General features: G+C 46.4%; 1 protein-coding gene across 1 annotated transcript in view; it reads right to left on the bottom strand.

Annotated features, from left to right (window-relative positions):
* Window positions 1-24,914, bottom strand: part of hnf1a (HNF1 homeobox A) — a 115,800-nt gene that overhangs the window by 50,692 nt on the left and 40,194 nt on the right. Inside the window, exons 4-5 of the mRNA XM_033043676.1 lie at window positions 23,497-23,732; window positions 15,461-15,618 (exon numbers count right to left, since the gene is read on the bottom strand). Coding sequence (XP_032899567.1) covers window positions 15,461-15,618; window positions 23,497-23,732 — 394 coding nt within the window. The remainder of the gene's footprint in view (window positions 1-15,460; window positions 15,619-23,496; window positions 23,733-24,914) is intronic.

The raw sequence follows: 24,914 nt of genomic DNA, 5'->3' as shown, positions 1-24,914 counted from the left end.
TTTATTGAAACCAGATGAATAAATCCTGCTGAAGTTTCCTTTATCCGTTAGGGCGCATGATGATGCAGCAGTTGTGTTGCAGCCTAACAACACCAGAGACCCGGGTTCGATCTTGACTACGGGTGATGTCTGTATGGAATTTGTACATTCTCCCTGTGACCACGGTGGTTTACTCCAGGTGCTCTGGTTTCCTCCCACACTCCAAAGATATGCGAGTTTGTAGGTCAATTGGCTTCTGTAAAATTGTAAATTGTCCCTAGTGTGCAGGATAGTATTAGTTTATCTATCGCTGGTCGGCGTGGACTGGGTGGGCTGACGGGCCTGTTTCTGTGCTGCATCTCGAAAGTTTAAAGACATTTTTGTTAACAAATATTTGATCCTTGTTCCCTGCAGGAACTTATGCAACTGCACTTCCTGACCAGGTTTCCTGGCCATCACTGGCTGACTGCACGACTATATTTAGTGTTTTTTAGTTTAGAGATACAGTGCGGAAACAGGCCCTTCGGCCCACCTAGTCCACTCCAACCAGTGGCTTGGCATAAATGTAAAATTGTCCTTAGTGTGTGTAGGGTAGTGTAAACGTGCAGCATCGCTGGTCAGTGCGGACTCGGTGGGCCGAAGGGCCTGTTAGGAAGCTCGAGGCCCCCGACCGCGGGAGAACAAAGAAAGGAAGAGATTGAATTTATTTTTCACCCTCCATCACAGTGAGGAATGTGGAGGAGTCACTGTGGTGGATGTTTATGTTAAAATGTATTTTGTGTGTTTTGTTGCTTTTTATTGGCATGACTGTGTGGCAAATCATATTCCTCGCATGTTGCAAAACATACTTGGCTAATAAAGTATGATTGTGATTATGATTACCACGCTGCATCTCTAAACTAAACCAAAACCTGGAGTAACTCAGCGGGTCAGCCTCAGAGGGTCAGGAGAAAAGGAATAGGTGACGTTTTGGGTTGAAACCCAATCCCAATGCCACATGAGAATCTATAATGCCTTTGCATAGTTAAATTTTGCAAATTGAGATTGAGAGGGGATCTTATAGAAACTTACAAAATTCTTAAGGGGTTGGACAGGCTAGATGCAGGAAGATTGCTCCCGATGTTGGGGAAGTCCAGGACAAGGGGTCACAGCTTAAGGATAAGGGGAAAATCCTTTAAAACCGAGATGAGAAGAACTTTTTTCACACAGAGAGTGGTGAATCTCTGGAACTCCCTGCCACAGAGGGTAGTCGAGGCCAGTTCATTGGCTATATTTAAGAGGGAGTTAGATGTGGCCCTTGTGGCTAAGGGGATCAGAGGGTATGGAGAGAAGGCAGGTACGGGATACTGAGTTGGATGATCAGCCATGATCATATTGAATGGCGGTGCAGGCTCGAAGGGCCGAATGGCCTACTCCTGCACCTAATTTCTATGTTTCTATGTTTCTATGTTTGGGACAACACAAACTAGTACGGTGAGGAAACAGGCCCTTCGGCCCACAGAGTCCGCACCCACCAACGATCCCCGCACATTAACACTATCCTGCACGAGAGACAATTTTTACATGTATACCAAGCCATTAACCGACAAATCTGTACGCCTTTGGAGTGTGGGAGGAAACTAAAGTTCTCGGAGAAAACCCACACAGGGAGAACGTACAAACTCCATACAAACAGCATCCGTAGTCAGGATCGAACTCAGGTCCCTGGTGCTATAAGGCAGCAACTCCACCGCTGTGCCACCATAGCGGCCATATTTAATAGTTACCATGCTGCTGGCAGCGTTGACTTCATAAAAGGATTAATTTCTAATTTCAATAGCAACAGAATATTTTATTCCCTAATATCTATATAATGATGATTTTCTTCTTAGATCTGTTTCTCGAGCTGTTTCTCGATGTTCTCCACGGTAAGTGCCGTTGGTTGAATTTATCAGCAGTTCTGCAGTCGGTGTCTTGCTTTAATATTGTCACGCAGCCCAAATCTGCAACCCCCTCGCTGTACAAAGCTCATTCTACACTCCATTCACGTCTAGTCTTTTATCATATCAGAACCTTATTTTTCCCAGGGTGGAAATGTCAAAGACTTGAGAGCATTACAAACTGCCTTGTTTACACTTGGGACTGAGTTCAGAATTGTTTACGTTTAGTGTGAGTTTATGTAAGTTGCCTATTGCGGAGGTTGGGGTGGATCTGTAAATCCTTTGCTCTGGAGAAATATCAGAGCACCGTGTATTTGAACAGGTTTAAACCCTACTTCACTTTGCTCAAGATGCCCCTCATTACGTTTCCCCATCCACAGAACTGTTCCACAGACCCCAACATGTATCTACACCTTGAGCGGCACGGTGGCGCAGCGGTAGAGTTGCTGCCTTAGAGCGCTTGCCGCGCCAGAGACCCGGCTTTGATCTCGGCCACGGATGCTGGTCTGTACGTAGTTTGTACGTTCTCACCGCGACCACGTGGGTTTTCTCCGAGATCTTCGATTTCTTCCCACACGCCAAAGACGTACAAGTTGGTAGGTTAATTGGCTTGGTATAAATGTAAAAATTGTCCCTAGCGTGTGTAGGATGGTGTTAATGTGCGGGAATCGCTGGTCGGTGAGGACACGGTGGGCCGAATGGCTTGCTTCCGCGCTGTATCTCTAAACTAATCTAAACCTAAAACCGTAGCCCAGCCCAGCTCCCGCAACAACCTCCCTCCCTCCCACTCTTCACACAAATTTGGTGACTATTACATCAGGGTTCCCTTAGCAAATGACTCCAAGTATGGTGGTAAACCAAGGGCGCAGATACATAAACAAAATAAAAATAGTGGCGCGGGTTAACGAGGCCATCAAAATGTAAACAAAGTACTGTGTTTCAGGTCCAGAGGGCTAGAATTGAAAAGCTTTAAATTCACATTAAATTTCTATAGACCATTTGATCAAGAACTCTTAGGGGATTGTGCACAGAGTCTGTTCTCCACAATATAAAGAGGATAGATTGTAGCACTGGTGAAGGACTAGGAACAAGAACAAAGAACAAATAGCCTGGAGTTCTTCAGCTGAGTAAATAGAAGATTTAACGGTAACCCAATTATGAAAGTGTTCGATGGATGTAGAAAATTCCACTCCAGGGGAGGGAGTACAGAGAAGGTTCACCAGATTCCTGGGATGTTAGGACCTTCATATGAAGAAAGACTGGATAGACTCGGCTTGTACTCACTAGAATTTAGAAGATTGAGGGGGGATCTTATAGAAACTTACAAAATTCTTAAGGGGTTGGACAGGATAGATGCAGGAAGATTTGGGGAAGTCCAGGACAAGGGGTCACAGTTTAAGGATAAAGGGGAACTCCTTTAGGACCGAGATGAGAAAAACATTTTTCACACACAGTGGTGAATCTCTGGAATTCTCTGCCACAGAAGGTAGTTGAGGCCAGTTCATTGGCTATATTTAAGAGGGAGTTAGATGTGGCCATTGTGGCTAAAGGGATCAGGGGGTACGGAGAGAGGGCAGGTACAGGATACTGAGTTCGATGATCAGCCATGATCATATTGAATGGCGGTGCAGGCTCGAAGGGCCGAATGGCCTACTCCTGCACCAATTTTCTATGTTTCTATGTTTCTAGTAGTTAGAAGGAAAGGTGGTCACGAATTGATTCAAAAGAGAATTTAATAAAACTTTAGATTTTAGTGATGCTGTGCGGAAACCACTGTCCTCGCCAGTCAGTGATCACCCTGTAAACTAGCACTATCCTACACACGAGGGATAATTTACAATTTTTTTAACTAAGCCAATTAAACACAAAACCTGAGCATCTTTTGAGTGTTGGAGGAAACCGGGGCACCCGGAGAAAACCCACGCTGTCCACAGGGAGTACGTTCAAACTCCGTACAGACAGCACCCGCAGTCAGGATTGAACTTGGGTCTGTGACGCTGCAAGGCAGCAACTCTACCTCTGCGCCACTGTGCCGCCCGCTAACATTTTAGCCTATAGAGTGGTCACAATGAGGAACTTGCTGCCACGAGTCCAAGCGCACTAGACAGTAGTTATACTGACAGGAGTAGGTTAATAAGATGGAAAGAGAAGGCACGGTGGTGCACCTGGTAGGTCTGCTGCCTCACAGCGCCAGAGACCCCGGTTCAATTCTGACCTCGGGTGCTCTCTGTGTGGAGTTTGCATGTTCCTTTGTAACCACGTGGGTTTCCTCTGGGTGTTCCGGTTTGCCTGCCACATCTCAAGGACATGCGGGACTGTCGGTCAATTGGCCCCTGTTAATTGAGCTGGGGAGTGGGGTCGATCTACAGGGAGTGGATGCGAAAAGCGGGATTACATAGAATTAGTGTGAATGGGTGATCGGCGGTCAGCATGGACTGGATGGGCTGAAGGGCCGGTTTCCATGCCGTATCTCTCAATCAATTAACAACAATTCTCGATAAACACAAAAAGCCGGAGTAACTCAGCGGGTCTGGCAGCATCTCTGGAGATGTTTCGGGTCGAGACCCTTCTTCAGGCTGGCCCAAAACATCACCTATTCCTTTTCTCCAGAGATGCTGTCTGACCCACTGAGTTACTCCAGCTTTTTGTGTCTATCTTCGCTGCTTTAAACCAGCATCCGCAGTTCCTTCCTACACAATAAAAATTCTCATGGAGTTTATGGACAGCAACTCAGACCAGTATGTTTTATACAACACTATCAGGCTAGGTGGGAGACAAGAGAAACGGAAGCGCCCATTCTTAAAATAATGCAGTTAATTGTCAAGAATAAAATTGAAGATTGTTTGCTAATAAGAAGTAGTTAAAACAGCTTGTCGAGGGGAGATTTTGCCTGACCAATCTCAACCAAGGTGAAAATAATAAACCAGGTGCACAAAGACTTTCAAAAGATTTTGATAAAATTTCACACAAAAGAATAATCTCAGTGCAACACCTGGATACAGATAAGAAAATGCCTGAAGGGTACGGAGTCATACAGTCATACAGCATGCAAACAGGCCAACTTACCCGCACCGACCAACATGCCCCATCTACACTAGTCCCACTTGTCTGCGTTCGGCCCATATCCCTCTGAACCTGTCCTATGAGGAAAACATTTTTCACACAGAGAGTGGTGAATCTCTGGAATTCTCTGCCACAGAAGGTAGTTGAGGCCAGTTCATTGGCTATATTTAAGAGGGAGTTAGATGTGGCCCTTGTGGCTAAAGGGATCAGGGGGTATGGAGAGAAGGCAGGTACAGGATACTGAGTTGGATGATCAGCCATGATCATATTGAATGGCGGTGCAGGCTCGAAGGGCCGAATGGCCTACTCCTGCACCTATTTTCTATGTTTCTATGTCTATGTTTCTATTCATGTAGCTGTCTAAACGTTTTTTAAACATTGCCATATTTCACCAGGTGTGGGTTAGACGGTGAAATCTTTAGTCGGGGGATCAGGCAGCGATCAGTGTTGGAACAAACAATCTTTCCACTTTGCGTAAACCGTTTACATTCGGAAGCCGCGGCCTCCAGTGCGGAAGCGGCCGTTCCAGGGTTCCCAGGCCGCTGGGAGGACTCTCCCGACGCCGGAGCAACATCACCCGGCGAGAACGGCCAGGAACATCGGGCCTCCGTAGAGGCAACTGTGGAGGCCTCAATGGGCCCGACTATGGGTGAACTGGGGTTGGGGACTGGACTTTGTGCCTTCCCTCATGGTGGGAGCCATTGTGGGGGGATGTTCTATGTGTTTAAGACTCTCATTGGTGTTATGTCTGTAATCTTTTTTTATGTGCTGCAAAATGGCAAAATAGCATTTCACTTCACTACACCTGGGTGTATGTGAATGTGACTAATAAAATACCTTTGATACCTTTGAAACTTGATTAAAATTGGTTAATTTTGCCGCTTATGCCAAACTAGGCAAGGTAGCAAAATAAAGACCAGAGAGCGGAGAATAAATTAAGCAAAATATGCATGTGGACCGACACATTTATATTACCCACTGCTCTGCAATTTTCAAAGCCATTTCACGTTCTTCTGCTAATTTTACCCAGGACTTGCGTGGAACACAAAGTGCTGGAGTAACTCAGCGGATCAGGCAGCATGACTGGAGGACATGGATAGGCGATGTTTCGGGTCGGGACTCCTCCAGAGATGCAACCTGACCCGCTGAGTTACTCTGGCACTTTGTGTTGCATGGAAGGTTGCAGCGTCTGCAGTTCCTTGTGCCAACATTTCACCCAGGACTCTTTGTCCTTGTGAGCACAAGTCACCCTTGCTATCTTGTATATTTCAATTTAAGAGAATTGGTACTGGGAGTCATCGACCATAAGCTTTTGAGTACACTTGGGTTTTTTCCCCTTTGCTTGAAGCAAAATAACAGCTGTCCACATCACTACTGAAATTGTTCCATGGTGCATCAAATACCATTCAAAGCACGCCATGCTAAATGACTGAGGTTGTTTCAAACCTACATAAACTCAAATAACTGAACCTCTTCCAGACCAGCGTTCCTCTCTTTGCATCTCGGATGACCACTTCAAAACTCCACCAAAGTTTTTTTTTATACCGTCAGTGTTGGTTATCTACATGTTCACCGGAAGGTGAACATGTAGATAACCAATACTGACGGTATTAAAAAAAATGTGATGTCTGAAGAAGGGTCTCGGCCCGAAACGTCACCCATTCCTTCTGCCTGTCCCGCTAAGTTACTCCAGCTTTTTGTGTCTATCTTCGGTTTAAACCAGTAATCTGCAGTTCCTTCCTACACTTATACTCTCATAAATCTGTTCAACCAATATAACTGAGGTCCAAAGAAAATATTTGCTGCCCAGGTTATTCAAAATATTTTGTACTAAAACTATGCTCAGCCAAAGAATCATATAACACGGCATTTGTACGCTATCCTTTCAACTTAGAATTTGAGCTCAAAGTTCTCAGCCAACTTCAAATAGAGAGGTCAGAATGATGGTTGATGTTGGAAATGGAATGCTTTAGACTAAACCGGTCCAATGGAATGGAAACAAAGACATATTTTTCTTTATGTAACATGTTAGTTGGTACTCATGACTACAACAAAGAGATGCCAAGTCTAACGTCTTTCATCTTATTGAGCGTAGAGTTCAGCGAAACACTCAGCTGGAGGAAGGGTGGGAAGAGCAATCTCTAAATGATTCACATTCAATTGAATTAACATTTCACTGTAGCCCAGTGCACGTGACAAGAAGCTAAACTATAAACTAAACTGAACTCAATTCTATCATCAGTGGACTGAAAATTTGTGCGATTATTAATTCCTAGTCCTGTGTGTCTCCATTTTTCTCCAGCTCCTTCAGGTTCGACACAAAGCTAGCGGGGCGAGGAGAGGGACATAGAAACATAGAAAATAGGTGCAGGAGTAGGCCATTCGGCCCTTCGAGCCTGCACCGCCATTCAATATGATCATGGCTGATCATCCAACTCAGTATCCCATACCTGCCTTCTCTCCATACCCCCTGATCCCTTTAGCCACAAGGGCCACATCTAACTCCCCTGTGGGACGTTGGTTCGCGGGCCGATCCGGTCAAAGGCGATGGAGGGTAGGCCCTGCAGGAGCCTGGGGCTTTCCTGGATTGGGATCCGCTCCAGTCGACCGAGTGTGTGCGGGTCGACCGGACTTTGGACTTGTGGAAATGGCGGCAAAGCATGGCGGTGCCCACGTGTGTGAATACGGGGGGGCAGCACAGTGGCACAGCAGCAGAGCCAGAGGCCCAGGTTCGATCCTGACTACGGGTGCTTGCCCGTACGGAGTTTGTACATTCTCCCCGTGACCTGCGTGGGTTTTCACCGAGATCTCCGGTTTTCTCACACACTCCAAAGGCGTACAGGTTTGCAGGTTAATTGGCCTGGTATAAATGTAAAAATTGTCCCTAGTGTGTGTAGTGTGGTGTTAATGTGCGGGGATCGCTGGTCGGCGTGGACTCGGTGGGCTGAAGGGGCTGTTTCTCCAAACTGAACTAAACTAAACTAAACAGCTTCTTCCCCTCTGTTATCAGGCATCTGAACGGTCCATCCACAAGATAGGGTACTGTCCGATTCACCTCTGCCCCACTGAGGACATTGGACTTTGTATTTGGAACTGATGTGTATAATGCTGAGAACTATATTCTGCACTCTGTATCTTTCCCTTTGCGCTACCCATTGTACTTGAGTTTGGCTTGATTGTACTAATATACAGTATGTACTTATGTATTATCTGATTTGATTGGATTGCGTGCAATACAAAGATTTTCTCCGTACCTCGGTACACGTGACAACAATAAACCTAAACCTACACCAGAAGGAAATTAACCAATTATCCTTTTTCAGGGTAAATCTTCTCCAATTGATAACTTCAATGACACGTTGAATTGGACGGCGTGACCAATACTACAGACAGAAAGAATTGCATTCCATTTAATCAGAACTTGAAGAAGGATAATTATATTTCTGAGCTGCTTCTCAGTTCCTGTGATATGCAAACTGCTTTGGTTCATATTATTGTTACCACGGAAACTACTTCCAATTCCAGGCAACTCTGAGCATTTAGGCTGCTATTCATAACTTCGTAGCTGATGGTGGAAATCTATGGAGGCAGTGACATGAATTCTTCTTAGCTGTGTCTGTGTCAGGCACGCAATTCATTTCAATCACAGCTACCCAACAGAGAAGCAGAAAGCCCAGCAATCACAGCCTCCATTCCCAGCGCTTGCTACATCTTTTAGAGCCAATCCCATCATAATTTAGTTTAGATTAGTTATTTCAGTTAGTTTAGAGATACAGAGTGGAAACGGGCCCTTGGGGCCCACCGAGTCCGCGCCGACCATCCCCGCAGTGTCCTACACACAGCAGGGGCAAATCACATTTATACCAAGCCAATTAATCCACAATCCTGTACGTCTTTGGAGTGTGGGAGGAAACCGAAGATCTCGGAGCAGACACACTCGGTCACGGAGAGAACGTACAAACTCCGTACAGACAGCACCCGTAGTTGGGACCGAACCCGGGTCTCTGGCGCTGTAAGCTCTGTAAGGCAGCAACTCTACCGCTGCGCCTCCATGCCGCCCTTGTTTGGCGAGTGTGAGCGTTCAGGGTGGCACAGTGGCACAGCGGTAGAGTTGCTGCCCTTTCAGCGCCGGCGAAAATGCAGAAACTTTGCAAGAGACCCAGGTTTGGGGGAGTGGACTTGATGGGCCGAATGGTCTAATTCTGCTCCTATAACTTATGAACATGACTCTAGAAGTTAGAGTCATAGAGTCACACAGCGTGGAAACAGTCCCCTCGGCCCAACATTGCCCACACTGATCAACATGTCCCATCTACACTAGTCCCACCTGCCCGTATTTGGCTCTTATCCCTCTGAATCTCTCCCTATCCATGTACCTGTCTAAATGTTTCTTAAACCTTGCAATAGTACATGCCGCAACTGCCTTCTCCGGCAGCTCATTCCGTACACCCACCACCCTCTGTGTAAAAACGTTACCTCTCAGGTTCCTATTAAATGGTCCCCCCTCACGATAAACCTATGCCCTGTGGTTCTCGATTCCCCTACTTTGAGCAAGTGACTTATTTTACACGATATATTCCTCTCATGATATTGTACTCCTCTATAAGATCACCGCTCCTCCTCCTGCGCTCCAAGGAATAAAGGCATAGGCTGCTCAACCTCTCCCTATAGCTAAAGCCCGCAAATCCTGGCAACATCTTTGTGAATCTTTTCTGCACCTTTTCCAGCTTAATAACATCTTAAATACAACATAGTGCCCAAAACTGCACACAATATTCTATATGTGGCCTCATCAATGTTTTATATAGCTCTCCACTGGGTGGCGCCGTCAGTGGCAGCCTCGCCAACAGCCTGTCTCATCCCTTTCTTCTTTTGTTGTTTTTAGTCTGTTTTACTTGTGTGTGTGTCTTTAGTTTTTTTATTATGTGGAGGGTCGGGTTTGGAGGAAACTTTTTTTATCTCTTCCCTTGACGGAGACGCGACTTTTTCCATATCGTATCTCCGTCCGCACTGCGGCCTAACATCGTGGAGCTGGCGGGCCCTTTGTTTGGGATCGACTTCGGGAGCTCCCACCGCAGGAGCTTCGCCCGCCCCGATCGCGGAAGCCACGATCACCCCATTGCGGGGGCTTCGATCGCCCCGACTGCGGTAGAAAAGGAGGAAGAAGGTACAAGTTATTTGCCTTCCATCACAGTGGGGAATGTGAGGTGGCCGAAAAACAAGATGGCCGCGCGGCCTGCGCTGGTGAGGACTCGGAGGAAGTGCAGTGAGCCCAGTGATCTCAGTGTTCGCGGGGACATTGCGCCATGAGAACATCCTGGCTTTCTAACTGCAGTGAGAGTGACAGCGGTCGGTACAACTCTGGTCACATCACGGTGAAGGAGTGTGTGTGTGGCCCGGACATTGAACTGATGGCTGTGGGTCTCCGCTTATGCTGTGTGCCCTGGGGATTCTCACACGCCGCTGTGGTGGCTGTTTATGTTTAATCTTTATGTAGTTTTGTATCTTATTGCTTTTTTTGGTATGACTGTATGGTAAATCAAATGTCACTGTACCTCTGTACATGTGACAATAAAGAACCATTGCACCATTGAACATGACCTGCCAACTCCTATACTCAATACTCTGACTGATGAAGGCCAATGATGGATTCATGGGAGGTGGGCTTGGAGGGGAGGACGCTCCTCAAACTGCGGACGCATCCTGGACAATACAGCTCACCCCCTCCATGACGCACTGGTCAACCTGAGGAGCACCTTCAGCAACAGACTGATTCCACCAAGATGCAGCACAGAACGCCACAGGAGATCCTTCTTCCCTGTGGCTATCAAAGTGTACAACTCCTCCCCCTTCTGTCGTGGGGTAGATTGAGACTGACTCCCCCCCCCCCCCCCCCCGACTCTCCCCCCCTCCCCCCGACTCCCCCCCTCCCCCAAACATCACACAACCCCAATCCTTTCCACTCGTCACTTTAATTTCACTTTTCGTGTATTTTGTGTTTTCACGACTGTTGGCAGATCAATTTCCCCCCAGGGGTAGATCAAGTTCCATCGTGTCGCATCGTATGTGCCAAAAACCTTTTATGACCACCCTCTCAACCTGTCAAGTTGAACAAGATTTTTCCACTTATTTTCCACCCTGTAGCATTGGGACGAATGTAGGGCGGCTGAAGGTTCTGCCCAGGTCGCGAGGAGACCAACAAAACCACCATGGTCTCTCCCCATCAGAGTACTCGTAGCTGCCGAGAATAATGTGAGGATCATATGAGGAGAATTAGGCTAATCTGCCCATCAAGTCTTCTATTCCATCCAATCATGGCGGATCGATCTCTCCTTCCTAACCACATTCTCCTGCCTGTACTAATCAAGAATCTATCTACCTCTTCCTTAAAAATATCCACTGACCTGGCCTCCACAGCCTTCTGTGGCAATGAATTCCACAGATTCACCACCCTCTGGCTAAATAAATTCCTCCTCATCTCCTTCCTAAAAGAGCGTCCTTTAATTCTGCGGGTATGACCTCTAGTCCGAGACTCTCCCAGTAGTGGAAACATCCTCTCCACGTCCACTCTATCCAGGCCTTTCACCATTCGGTAAGTTTCAATAAGGTCCCTCCTCATTCTTCTAAACTCCAGCGAGTGCCGTCAAATACTAATCCTAGGTTAACCTTGGCGTTCCTGGGAATGGGTAGGATCCTGCCCTTCCCCAAACTATTTGGCACCAGCTCCCAAAGCCGAAATGTCCCTCTTTAGCCACTAATAGGAGCTCTGCCTCTGTGTTAAAGTTCCTGAGATGGCGAGACTGCCATCAAAACGACAATAAATGAGTTGAGATGACGATGGATAAAAATTACTTAACTGTGTTTTCATAAAACAACGCTATTAAAGGAAAGGATTCCAAACTCTGCTGTTTTTATTGCAGGCAGAGAGTTTTGACAGCTTCTAAATAGCTTCAGAAAAAGGTTGCATTGTATCCAGCAACTTTGAAAATACTTCAGGAAGTATTCTTGTCATCGCCTCGACCCTGTAGTGGAGGCGGGCAAGAAATAATGAAGTTAATTGCCTGGCACTGGTTGTGTACAGCTGTACCCTGACCTTTCCAGCGTTGTATTATGACAGCTTCAAGAATACAAATGTAACTCTTCCAGTTCTCACGTCCCATGCTGCGTTTGAAATTAGTGAAATTAGAATATTTGGATTTATATAGTTTTAGCAAGAATTTCATTGTCCTATCTGGGACACATGACCATAAACTCTCTTGACTTGACTTGACGGCTCATCAAGGCCCATTCAGTCCCATTGGCTCAGCTTCTCATAGTTTGCTCAAGGTAAAAAGAAATAATAAGTAATAACAAAGGAACTGCAGATGCTGGTTTATACCAAAGATAGACGCAAACTGCTGGAGTAACTCAGCGGGTCAGGCAACAATGTCTCTGGAGAGAATGGAGGGGTGACGTTTTGGTTCAGGAGCGTTCTTCAGCCTCAAGACTGCGCCAGAGACCTTGGCAAAGACTTGGTCTCGTTTATTTGGAGGCTTCCCTCCACTCAGCCATCTCTGTGGCACAAAACCTCAGCGGAGTTGGAATCCATTATTAAACGGTGAGGTTTGCACGCCGATTTAAGGTTGAGTTTCCAACTCCGAGCAACTCTGCGAGTTCTCTCTCTCTGAAGACGGCAGTTCTCAAAGCAATCTCACTGAATAGTGCGACACAGTGGTGCAGCGGTGGAGTTATGGGGCTGTCCCACTGTACGAGCTAATTCAAGAGTTCTCCCGAGTTTCCCCTGATTCGAACTCGGAGAATTACGGTAATGGCCGCTCGTAGGTACTCTGGGCTTCATGAGATTACCGCGTTTCCCGAGTACCTGCCGTTAGCGTTACAAGCCAGTAAGAGACGTCCCCGAGCTCCGACGTACCCACTTACCACGAGTTTGATTTTTTTTTTAAACTCGGGAGAGCTCTTGAAATAGCTCGTACAGTGGGACAGCCCCTTTACTGCCTTACAGCGCCAGAGAACCTGGTTCGATCCTAACCATGGGTGCTGTCTGTATGGAGTTTGCACGTTCCCCCTGTGACCGTGTGGATTTTCATAAGTTCATAAGTTCTAGGTGCAGAAATAGGCCACTCGGCCCCTCGAGTCTACGCCATTCAATCGTGGCAGATCTATCTTTCCCTCTCAACCACATTCTCCTGTCTTCTCCCCATAACCCCTGACACCAATACTAATCAAGAATCTGTCAATTTCTGCCTTAAAAATATCCAATGACTTGGCATTCAAGTCCACAACCTTCTGTGGTAATGAATTCCACAGATTCACCACCTTCTGGCTAAAGGCTTTCTCCGGGTGCTCCGTTTCCTCCTCCATTCCAAAGACCCACAGGTTTGTAGATCAATTGGCTTCTGTAAATTGTCTGTAGTGTGTAAGATAGAACTACTGTACAGGGTAATTGCTGGTCGGCACAGACTCGATGGGCCGAAGGGCCTGTTTCCACGTTGTATCTCTAAACTAAACTCAGTGAGGGACCAACTTCATTGCTGAAGTTGACATTGGATAATGTTAAGCAGCCAATTCCGCCAATTGGCTACTTTCCAGAGGGAACGAAGGTCAGACCTGGCAGTGACTGCCAGGAAGAAAGTAGAGGGAGGTTAGGTGACTAAACTGCCGTGAGAGAGACTTTTAATTACGGAGAGAGCTATCTGGTGGATGTGCAGTTAAGTCGTTAATCGGAGGGAGTGGATAAAGAAACCCTGTTGTCAACGCTTTCTTCCTTTGGTTGATCAGTTTTACAAGTAGTTTCCACACTGAGTTCCTGTGTAAAGCTTCAGATCTTGCTATAATTACTGCACGCCCCTCATCAGGGAAGTTCACACACAAAAAGAAAACTATTATTGCCAGGAAACCGCTGTGAATTAAGCAAAAGGAGAAGAGAACAAGAGCTCTGGTGAGCTAATGGTCATTTGGGAACAGTTCAGATAGTTTGAAAAGTTATTTCAGTTTGCAGAATGCTTTCCATACTCCTTCACATCCACATTATTATTCATTCCAGCTTCATTTATTTGTTTACTTTGTCTCTCAAAGTTAGAGTCCTCCATTCCCTGCATATCCATGTGCGTATCTTAAAGCCTTCGAAAAGCCACTATCGGATCTGCCTCCACCATCATCCTCTGGTGCCTGTAGAAGCCTTGGGCCTAAGTTCCAAGGTCGGCATGGCGACACGCAGGGATCAGGATCGAAGCGGGGTCTACCCCTGCGTCACTGTGCTGCCATATTCATCCCAACATTCCTTTTTCTGTTTATCACAAAACAATATCACTGTCACCAGGTGAGGCAGCATCTGTGGAGAGAAGGAATTGGCGATGTTTTGGGCCGAGACCCTTCTTCAGTCTGAAGGATGGTCTCCACCCGAAACATCGCCAATTCCTTCTCTCCGTAGATGCTGCCTCACCCGCTGAGTTTTTCCAGCATTTTGATTTTGTGTCTACCTTAGATTTTACCAGCATCTGCAGTTCTTTCTTAAACATCACTGTTGCCGCCCTGGTAAGTGTGTATATATGCTGCATCACTTGCTCTGGAAGAATATGCCCACTCTTCAAAGGCACTTCATCGAACGTGCTAAATGAGAAGTCCTAAGCTCATTACTTCTCCCTTTACCTCCCTCCCACAACAGAGGTGTCAAAAGATATGAATCATAAGCACAAATATTCTTCAGAAGATATAAAGTGCCATCCATAAATGCTTATGAATATTTTACAAAAACAAATAGAAGAGAACGAAGATTGACTCCTTGCAATTTAAATATGGAAAACATGATCTGGCTTTGGATTGATAGGGGCAAAGCACCTGTTAGGGCAGGGGCGCCACGGTGGTGCAGCGGTAGAGTTGCTGCCTCACAGCGCCAGAGACCCGGTTTCAATCCTGACCAAGGGTGCTATCTGTACGGTGTTTGTACGTTCTCCCCGTGACCTGTGTGGGTTTTCTCTGGGTGCTCCGGTTTCTTCCCACACTCCGTTGATGTGCACCTTTGTAGGTTATGTGGCTTCTGTAAATTGTCCCTAGTGTGCAGGATAGAATGAGTGTACGGGTGTTACATGATCGATGCACTCGGTGGGCCAAAGAGCCAGCTTCCAAGCTGTTTCTCTAAAACTAAAACTAAAGCAAGTCCCTTCTATGCTACTGAAAGCATTTTTGATTTTTAATTTTACTTTGCTCTGATGAAAGGTAACTGATCGCCTTATTAACTATGGATTCTCTCCCCACGGACACTGCCTGGCCTGCTGAGTGTTTCCAGCATGAGCTGACTGTATTTTAGATTTTAGTTTTAGTTTAGAGATGTATTGCGGAAACAGAGTCCGCACCAACACTGCAGTTTTTTTTGCTTTCAAACGCAAAGTGATTCCATGGAGTAATTCCGCGCTTGTCCAAGTGTGCGAGCATTCACAACTCGCTGCATTAGGGGCAGCGTCGTCCCTCAGAGCCGATCTCATCGCTCCCGACACACTTACCAGTTTGGTGTCGGTGGTCAACAGACTGGAGCTGGGTTCCAGTCCCGGAGGTGAAACAGGTTGGAGGATCGTGTGAGTTGTCACCAGGGTGCTGTTGCCGTGGTGACTGACAGATTGAGGCACGATGTCATTGGACGTTTGCTGCCCATATCTCACTCCTGTAACGAAGGGAAAAAAAGAAAATGTCAGAGCCCTGTTTAGCATAGCTTAAAGATACAGCACGGAAACAGGCCCTTCGGCCCACCGAGTCCGCGCCGACCAGCGATCCCCGTACACCAGCACTATCCTATACACTGGGGACAATTTACAATCTTTACCGAAGCCAATTAACCTACAAACCTGCATGTCTTTTGAAGAAATATTCTCCATCAACCTCACCACTTGTGGTAAAATTGGGGTCAAGCAAACTACGGCACTTTACTTGAGAATGTAAATGGACGTTGCGGAAAATACGGCCATTAATAATAATAACAACACTATTCAGCCCCTTTAACTTTCAAAGCAGTTATCAATAAATATATTGGCATTGGTATCTTTTTATTATTGATATGTGTACCGAGATACAAGCAATTCATGTCAAACATGAGTAGTTTTCTTTAGTTGATACAGCGTGGAAAAAGGCCCCTCGGCTCACCGAGCCGAAACCGAACAGTAGTTCTATCCTACACACTAGGGATAGTTTACCGATGCCATTTAATCTACAAACCTGCATGTCTTTGGAGTGCGGGAGGGAACGGGAGCATCCGGAGGAAACCCACACGGTCACAGGGAGAAGGTACAAACTCTGTACAGACAGCACCCGTAGTCAGGATCGAACCTGAATCTCTGACGCTGTAGGGCAGCAGCTCTTCCGCTGAGTACATCAGGTAGTGCAAAAGGGAAAAGAAAGAATAGAGTGCAGAATACAATGTTACAATGTTGCAGAGAAAGGGCAGATAAAATAAAGTGCAAGGGCCACAACAAGATAGGTTGGAAGATCGGAAATCCGTCTTTAGCATACGAGAAGCCCATTCCAGAGTGATAACAGCGGGGAAGAAGCTGTTCTTGAACCTGAGAACGTAATGTTGAAATCCACGCTGCAGAATCTATACAGTATTTGGCAGGTAGCTATGTGTAATTGAATTGAATAACCTCCACTTTGTCCTTCATAATAGATGAAGATTCAAACATCTGCAGATTCTCGTGTTACCATTTTAATGCAAAATGTCCTCAAAGTGGGGCCTAATTTGAAAAAATGTTTAAGAAGGAACTGCAGATGCTGGAAAATCGAAGGTACACAAAAATGCTGGAGAAACTCAGCGGGTGCAGCAGCATCTATGGAGCGAATGAAATAGGCAACGTTTCGGGCCGAAACCCTTCTTCAGACTGGTGTTCACTTCCTCTCTCCGGTGGGAGTTCTGTGAGACACTCTCTCACTGCTCACCCTCTATGTACTTGCCTGTACTGGCTTTGTCCTGACCCTACCTCTCTTTTCCAGCTTTCTCCCCCCCTACTATCATCAGTCTGAAGAAGGTCCCAACCCGAAACATCGTCGATCTATTGTCTCCACAGGTTGCTGCCTGACCTGCTGGGTTCCTCCAGCACTTTGTGTTTTGATAAGATTCTAATATCTGCAGATTCTTGCATCTTTGATATAAAAAAAAATTTCCACTGATTCAGGGGCCCCGATCGCTGAGGAGCAGCACAATGGCGCAGCGAGTAGAGCCGTTGCCTCGCAGCGCTAGAGAACCAGGTTCGATCCTGACCTTGGTCTGCGTGGAGTTTGCACGTTCTCCCAGTGGGATTTCTCCGGGCGCTCCGGTTTCCTCCCACATCCCAAAAGATGAGGTTTGTAGGATAATTGGCCTCTGTAAATTGCCCCAAGTGTGAAGCAAGTGGCAGAATCTAATGGGAGTTGGAAATGCGAGACTCTTATCCCAGAAAAAACAAGCTCTCTTATACTGGTGACATATTTGTACCTATGGCAACCGTCCTCTGAATGCCTGTCATTAAATGCAGGCTTTGTACTGAAGATTCCACACACTTTATGAATTGAATACAGATTACATGAGAATATTCTAGAATCATAGAGTCTTACAACGTGGAACAAGGACCTTCGGCCCAACTTGCCCATACCGGCCAACATGTCCCATCTTCATTAGTCCCACCTACGTATGTTTGGCCCATATCCCTCCAAACCCATGTTTAAGAAGGAACTGCAGATGCTGGAAAATCGAAGGTGCACAAAAATGCTGGAGAAACTCAGCGGGTGCAGCAGCATCTATGGAGCGAAGGAAATAGGCAACGTTTCGGGACGAAACGTTGCCTATTTCCTTCGCTCCATAGATGCTGCTGCACCTGCTGAGTTTCTCCAGCATTTTTGTGCACCTTCCCTCTAAACCGGTCCTATCCATGTACCTGTCTAAATGGTTCTTAAACTTAGCGATAGTACCTGCCTCAATTACCGCCTCTGGCAGCTCGTTCCATACCCCCACCACCCTTTGCGTGAAAAAGTCACCCCTCAGGTTCCTACTAGATCTTTCCCTCCTCACCTTAAACCCACGTCTTCTGGCTATCGATTGTCCCTACTCTGGGCAAGAGACTCTGTGCGTCTACCCGATACATTCCTCTCATGATTTTGTACACCTCCATCCTCCAGCGCCCCAAGGAATAGAGTCCTAGTCCCCATGGAGTGTTATTGCAGAGCCTATTTCTGCAGTGATCAGACATAAGGCAAATCCGAGTGATTAAAAGTCAGTGTCTATACCACTGTAACAATCTTCACTCAATAACCATTGAGTAAATATAAAATAGTCCACCTATTGAATAGACGTTATCTCCTAATGCAGGCCGAGTCAATAAGGACAGGCAGTCTCTGAGGGTGTAAGCAATGAAGTTGGGTCTTTTGAACGTGGATATCAGTGTCGAACAGACCTCAGCAATTAGAAGAAAGTCCAAATATCCATTTCCGATGTTAATTCATTAGCTGCTGTACCTGGATTCATAAATTAACAATTTTTTGTTTCAAATGAACATGCGTCGTGGGCTGATGCGAAATCAACTTCTGAAATGATCTACTTCAAGAAAGTTAACAACCCATTTTAGCATTTGCTGAATTACAAAGAGTCCAAAACAAGAGATACCTAGTCAGAGCAGAGCAAGTAACAACATCATCTCACAGAATGGCAGCAGCGTTGATTGTATAAAATGTTTGCAAAACAGAATCAGTATTGATTTAGGGAGATTATGGAAACGCTGAATGATGGATTAATAAGGTTTAACCATCTGGTCTGGCATTCTAAGGCAGCTGAGCAATTTTGCAAAATGTCAGCAATGCAAACATTTACATTCCAGCGTGCAGTGGGAAGTAGAGGCCATAGTTACAACAGTACGGAGAGTAATAGAAACATAGAAACATAGAAAATAGGTGCAGGAGTAGGCCATTCAGCCCTTCGAGCCTGCACCGCAATTCAATATGATCATGGCTGATCATTCCAACTCAGTATCCTGTACCTGCCTTCTCTCCATACCCCCTGATCCCTTTAGCCACAAGAGCCACATCTAACTCCCTCTTAAATATAGCCAATGAACTGGCCTCAACTACCTTCTCTGGCAGAGAATTCCAGAGATTCACCACTCTCTGTGTGAAAAATGTTTTTCTCATCTCGGTCCTAAAGGATTTCCCCCTTATCCTTAAACTGTGACCCCTTGTCCTGGACTTCCCCAACATCGGGAACAATCTTCCTGCATCTAGCCTGTCCAACCCCTTAAGAATTTTGTAAGTTTCTGTAAGATTCCCCCTCAATCTCCTAAATTCTAGCGAGTACAAGCCGAATCTTGTGTCGGAAGGAACTGCAGGCGCTGGTTTACACCAAAGTTGGACACAAAATGCTGGAGCAACCCAGCGGGTCAGGCAGCATCTCTGGGGCAAAGGAATAGGTGACGTTTCGGGTCGAGGCTCCTCATCAGACTGACAGTCAGTCAGGGGGAAACTCGAGGTATGAGGGTGCAGACCAAAGCAGAGCCTGCATCAAAGGGTGGAGCCCACAACGAAGGGATAAATACAGTGCAATTAGCAAGAGGACTGGGGCGGGGGAGGGGTGGAGAGAGAGGCAATGCAAGGGTTACTTGAAGTTAGATAAACCAATATTCATGCCGCTGGGGTGTAAGCTGCCCAAGTGAAATATGAGGTGCTGTTCCTCCAATTTGCGCTGGGCCTCACTCTGACAGTGGAGGAGGCCCAGGACAGAAAGGTCAGTGTGGGAATGGGAAAGGGGAGTTAAAATGTTTGGCAATCAGGAGATCGCGTAGGCCTTGGATGACTGAGCGAAGGTGTGCAGCGAGTCTGAGCTTGGTCTCGCCGATATCTAGGAGTCCACACCAGTGATTGACATTGTTTTGATGCACTACAACATATGGCCTTGAGCCACATATGTCTAATCAATGTTGCTCAGGTAACTTCAGGTTGAGAACAGTCAATAAAGAACAATAAATGACAGGTGAAAGTAAGATTCAGCAGAATTGCAGACGCAGCCCAGACCATCACACAAACCAAACCAACCATTGACGGCATTTACACCTCACGCTGCCTCGGGAAGGCCACCAGCATAATCAAGGACAAGTCACACCCTGGTCTCCCTCCTCCCCCCTCTCCCATCAGTCAAGAGGTACAGAAGTGTAACAATGTACACCTCCAGTTAGTTACTTAGTTTAGTTTATTGTCACATGGACTGAGGTACAGGGAAAAGCCTTTTGTTGTGTGCTAGCCTGTCAATCAGCCAGAAAGACAATACCTGATTACAATCGAGCCCTCCACAGTGTACAGATACATGATAAAGGGAATTACATTTAGTGCAAGATAAAGTCTAGTATAGTCCGATTAAAGATAATCCCAGGGTCTCCAATGAGGTATACCACAACTCAGGGCTGCTCGGTGCTGGTAGGATGGTTCAGTTGCCTGATAACAGCTGGGAAGAAACTGTCCCTGAATCAGGAGGTGTGCTTTTCCACACGTCTATACCTCTTGGCTGATGGGAGGGGGAAGAAGAGGGATGACTGGGGTGAGACTCATCCATGATGATGCTTCTGGCCTTGCCGAGGCAGTGTGAGGTGTTGATGGAGTCAATGGAAGGGAGGTTGTTTTGTGAGACGGTCTGGCAGTTCCACGTCATTCCACTCTCTCATCCACTCCCTGCCCACTAGGAGTAATTTACAATTAGCCCGACAAACCCACATGTCTTTAGAATGTGGGATGAAACCGGAGGTAACCCATTCGGTCAGAGGGAGAACGTGCAAACTCCACACAGACAGCACCTGAGAACAGAATCGAACCCGGGACTCTGGCACAGTGAGGCAGCAGCACTACCAGCTACACCACTGTGCGACTGCTATCTGCTGATGTAATTAAAGAGCTGAAAATCCTCCTCCTCTCTTTGAGTGTCGGCAGGCTTCTTTGTATGTACGCCTTACTTGGTCTATTCCACGTTGAGATATAGGCTGACTTTTGTTTTACTTCCACAGTAATCATTTAACAACACCTTTGCACAATTGATAAACCTTTTTTAAAAGCATTGTAACTATTAAACGGTTGGTAAACCAGTGTGGTACAGCCTGCCAGCACTGAAAGTCACTAGTGGATTTGGGGCCCCTGGTGTAGTAAGCTTGGCCAAGTGTAAGTGAAGACTCATTTACAGCACAGTATGAAGGTTCTCCGCACACCATCCACTGCCACCCATGTCGGTCTTTAAAAATAAACAGCAATTCCGTTTCCATGGGTATAAAAACAACTCCAAGGAAAATTAGCACGTTTGACATGTGGGTTCATTCCATTGACTTAGTTCAGTTCTGTTTGCAGATCTGTTACTTTGGAAAAATAAGAACAGTATACAGACCCAGAGCACAAATGCAGTATTATGCGCTGAGTGGTAAGCATGTGACACGGGGCTAAAGGGCCTGTCCCACTGTACGAGCTAATTCAAGAGTTCTCCCGAGTTTCCCCTGATTCGAACTCGGAGAATTACGGTAATAGTCGCTACTCGGGGCTCTCGTGGACATTTCTCAACATGTTGAAAAAACATCACGAGCTTACCCCGTTTCCTGAGTTCCTGCCGTTAGCATTACGAGCCGCTAAGAGACGTCCCGAGCTCCGACGTACCTGCTACGTACTTACCACGAGTTTGATTTTTTTTTAAACTCAGGAGAGCTCTTGGGTAAACTCGTATAGTGGGACAGGCCCTTTAGTCTTTAAAAGCCTTCTATCTCATTGCTGTGCTTTCTATTTAGTTTAGTTTAGTTTAGACATACAGCGTGGAATCAGGCCCTTCTGCCCACCAAGTCCGCGCCGACCAACTATCACCTGTACATTAGTTCTATCCTACATAAAAGGGACAACCTTTTCACGCAAAGGGTGGTGGAGTGTATGGAACAAGCTGCCGGAGGAGGTAGTTGAGGCAGGGACTATCCTACATTTTTAAGAAACAATTAGCCAGGTACATGGATAGGACAGGTTTGGAGGGATGTGGGCCAAATGCTGGCAGGTGGGACTAGTGTGGCTGGGACATGTTGGCCGGTGTGAGCAAGTTGGGCCGAAGGGCCTGTTTCGGCAATTTTACAGAAGCCAATAAACCTACAAACCTGCCCATCTTTGGAGTGTGGGAGGAAACTGGAGCATCCAGAGAAAACCCACGTGATCACGGGGAGAACGTACAAACTCCGTACAGACAGCACCTGAGGTCAGGAGGGAACCCGGATCTCTGGCGCTGTGAGGCAACACCTCTACCGCTGCGCCACCGTGCCGCCCTTGAAAGTCAACAAGAGGCTATCAGATGTGTAATGAAACCAAAGCCCTATCCATGCTTCAGTTCAGAAGAAGAGCAGGGTCTATCACCTCAATATTTACCTGTCAATGTCACTCATATACAGATTCTTGTGTCATTACTTAATCACTGTTTAGAGGAGTTTGCTGACTTGAAAATTGCCCGCTGTGTTTCCGATGTCAGTGACAACATTTGAAATGTATGGTTCTGGTTGTAAAACATCCTCAAATTATCTGGGATGATAAATAGCTATGTTTTTTTCCGTACAGTACAAAGTGTTCTGGATAAACTACACTAATCACTCAAAGGGGAGAGGCACTATTTTCCAAGGGTTAGACTGGGTGACTGTCTTGCCGAACACTTGCGCTCGGTACGCCAAGGCTTTTCACGGCCCATTTTAACTCCCCTCCCCATTCCCATACTGACCTATCTCATCTCAGTACTACTGTCAGGAAGAAGGTACAGGAGCCTGAAAATTGTGCCCTCCAGGGTCAAGAACAACTTCTTCCCAGCGACCACCAGGGTCTTGAACACCGCACAACACTAACCACCAACCTACCACAGCAACTATGATCGACTACGGACTTTGTTGTGGCTGCACTACGGACTTCAGTTTCGCACATTTTTTGGTCTGGTTACCGAGTATTACTGATTATTATTTGACTGTATTATTGAGTTTGGTATATTTGCATGTGCGTTTTGCGATAATGGGCCTGTAAAGCTGCAGCTGGAGAGAATTTCGTAGTTGTCGGTACCTAGAACAATCGAACACTCTTGACTCTTGCCACAATGGGAGATATTAAACATTGTCCCATTGTGATGTAAAATCATTAAACCAGCAGGTGTGGGGGTGTGCAATGGCCAAGTCTCAGTGCGTTTATATTTTAAAAGAAGAATAAGAGAGGAAACAAGCTTTACCATGTAATATGAAGATAGACACTAGAAGGTTGAGCAGGCTAGGGTTCTATTCCTTGGAGCGCAGGAGGATGTGGGGTGACCTTACAGAGGTGTACAAAATCAGGAGAGGAATAGATTGAGTGAGCGCGCAGTCTCCTCTCCTGGTGACGTTCTTTGGGAAGTCTGTCCCACACGGAAGAATTGATTTTGACTAAAAAAAACGACTGTTTCCTTTTCGCCTGCAGTCAAGCGACTGACTATAGAAACAAAAAGCTGCAGTAACTCAGCGGGTCAACCGGCATCTCTGTTGAAAAGCAATAAGTGGAGTTTCGGGTGGAGACTTACCGTGTAACCTGTTGGGTGACAAAGCGCTTGGTTGGAGGGGTAAGTTGTTGTGGAGTGTCAAGGGGGTCACTGCGTGCGTTTGCTGAGGGCCGTAGGCGTCCATCGCCAGCTTGTGCCGGAAAGCTTCTTCCTTCCGTCGATTGGCAAACCAGTTGTAGACCCGCACCTCAGTGACGAGGTTCGAGCCCAGCCCGTGGGCCTGGGATGGCGAGACCCCTCGCTGTATACACTCCGCTCTGGAATAAGCATGGACAACAAGTGTGTAAGACCAGAAATCCACTTCAATCACTCTAAAGAAACATCCTGGCACAAATGAAGTGCTGTAGAGTTCGTGTTAATAATAATAATAATAATAATAAATACTTTATTGATCCCCTCAGGGAAATTCAGATGTCCAGAAGCTCCCAATCAACAAACCCACAGATTCAAAACGAACGCAGACAGAAATACATAGAATACAATGTGGACACTACCTGAGAGCAATAAATACTTAAAAAGACCAATAATTAACAGTTAAAAATTAATAATTGCAAAATGCATCCCCCTACAGCCTAGCGGTCCGAATTATAAAATCTAATGGCTGCAGGGGTGAAGGATCTCCTGAACCGCTCCGTTCTACAGGGCAGGGAGAGGAGCCGGTTGTTGTTCCGAGTGCTCTTTTGACTCTCCAGAATTATATGGAGGGGATGCCCGGGGTTTTTTAGGATGACCTGCACCTTGTGCCTCATACGCCTCTCAAGCACATCCATCCCAGAGTCTACTCTCCCCTCCAGCACTGAGCTAGCTCGATTAACCAGTTTGACCAGCTTCCTATTGTTAGGCCATTTGCAAGGTATACTCGGTCACCAAATCCACATGGAGACACAAGGAACTGCAAATGCTGGAATCTTGCATGGAACACAACCATATAACCATATAACAATTACAGCATGGAAACAGGCCATCTCGGCCCTTCTATTCCGTGCCAAACACTTACTCTCACCTAGTGATGGAGTAACTAATTAGCGGGTCAGGCAGCATCTGAGGAGGACATGGAGGGAAATTTGATCTTTCGGGTTGGGACCCTTCTTCAGACTCTACTGTGTGAAGAAGTGTCCCGCACTGAATCATCACCGATCGATGTCTTTGGGAAGGGTAGTAGGTTTCTTGCTTTCTCTATCTGGTCAAAGTTATTAAATTTAGTCTGAAGAAGCGTCCAGACACAAAAGGTCGCCTGTCCATTTGCTCCACAGATGCTGCCTGACTGTATAAGATCATGAAGGGAATAGGCAGGCTGAATGCACACTTTTACCCAGTGTAGGGGAATCAAGAACCCGTGGACATAGGTTCAAGGTGAGGGGTGGGGCGGTGGGGGTGGGGGGAGGGGGAAAAGATTTAATAGAAACATGAGGGGCAACTTTTGTAACAAAATGGGTGGA

The sequence above is a fragment of the Amblyraja radiata genome, chromosome 25 (assembly GCF_010909765.2).
Source record: "Amblyraja radiata isolate CabotCenter1 chromosome 25, sAmbRad1.1.pri, whole genome shotgun sequence".
Lineage (NCBI taxonomy): Eukaryota > Metazoa > Chordata > Chondrichthyes > Rajiformes > Rajidae > Amblyraja > Amblyraja radiata.
The sequence above is the reverse complement of the archived record's forward strand: the minus strand, read 5'-3'. Positions and strand labels throughout refer to the sequence as shown.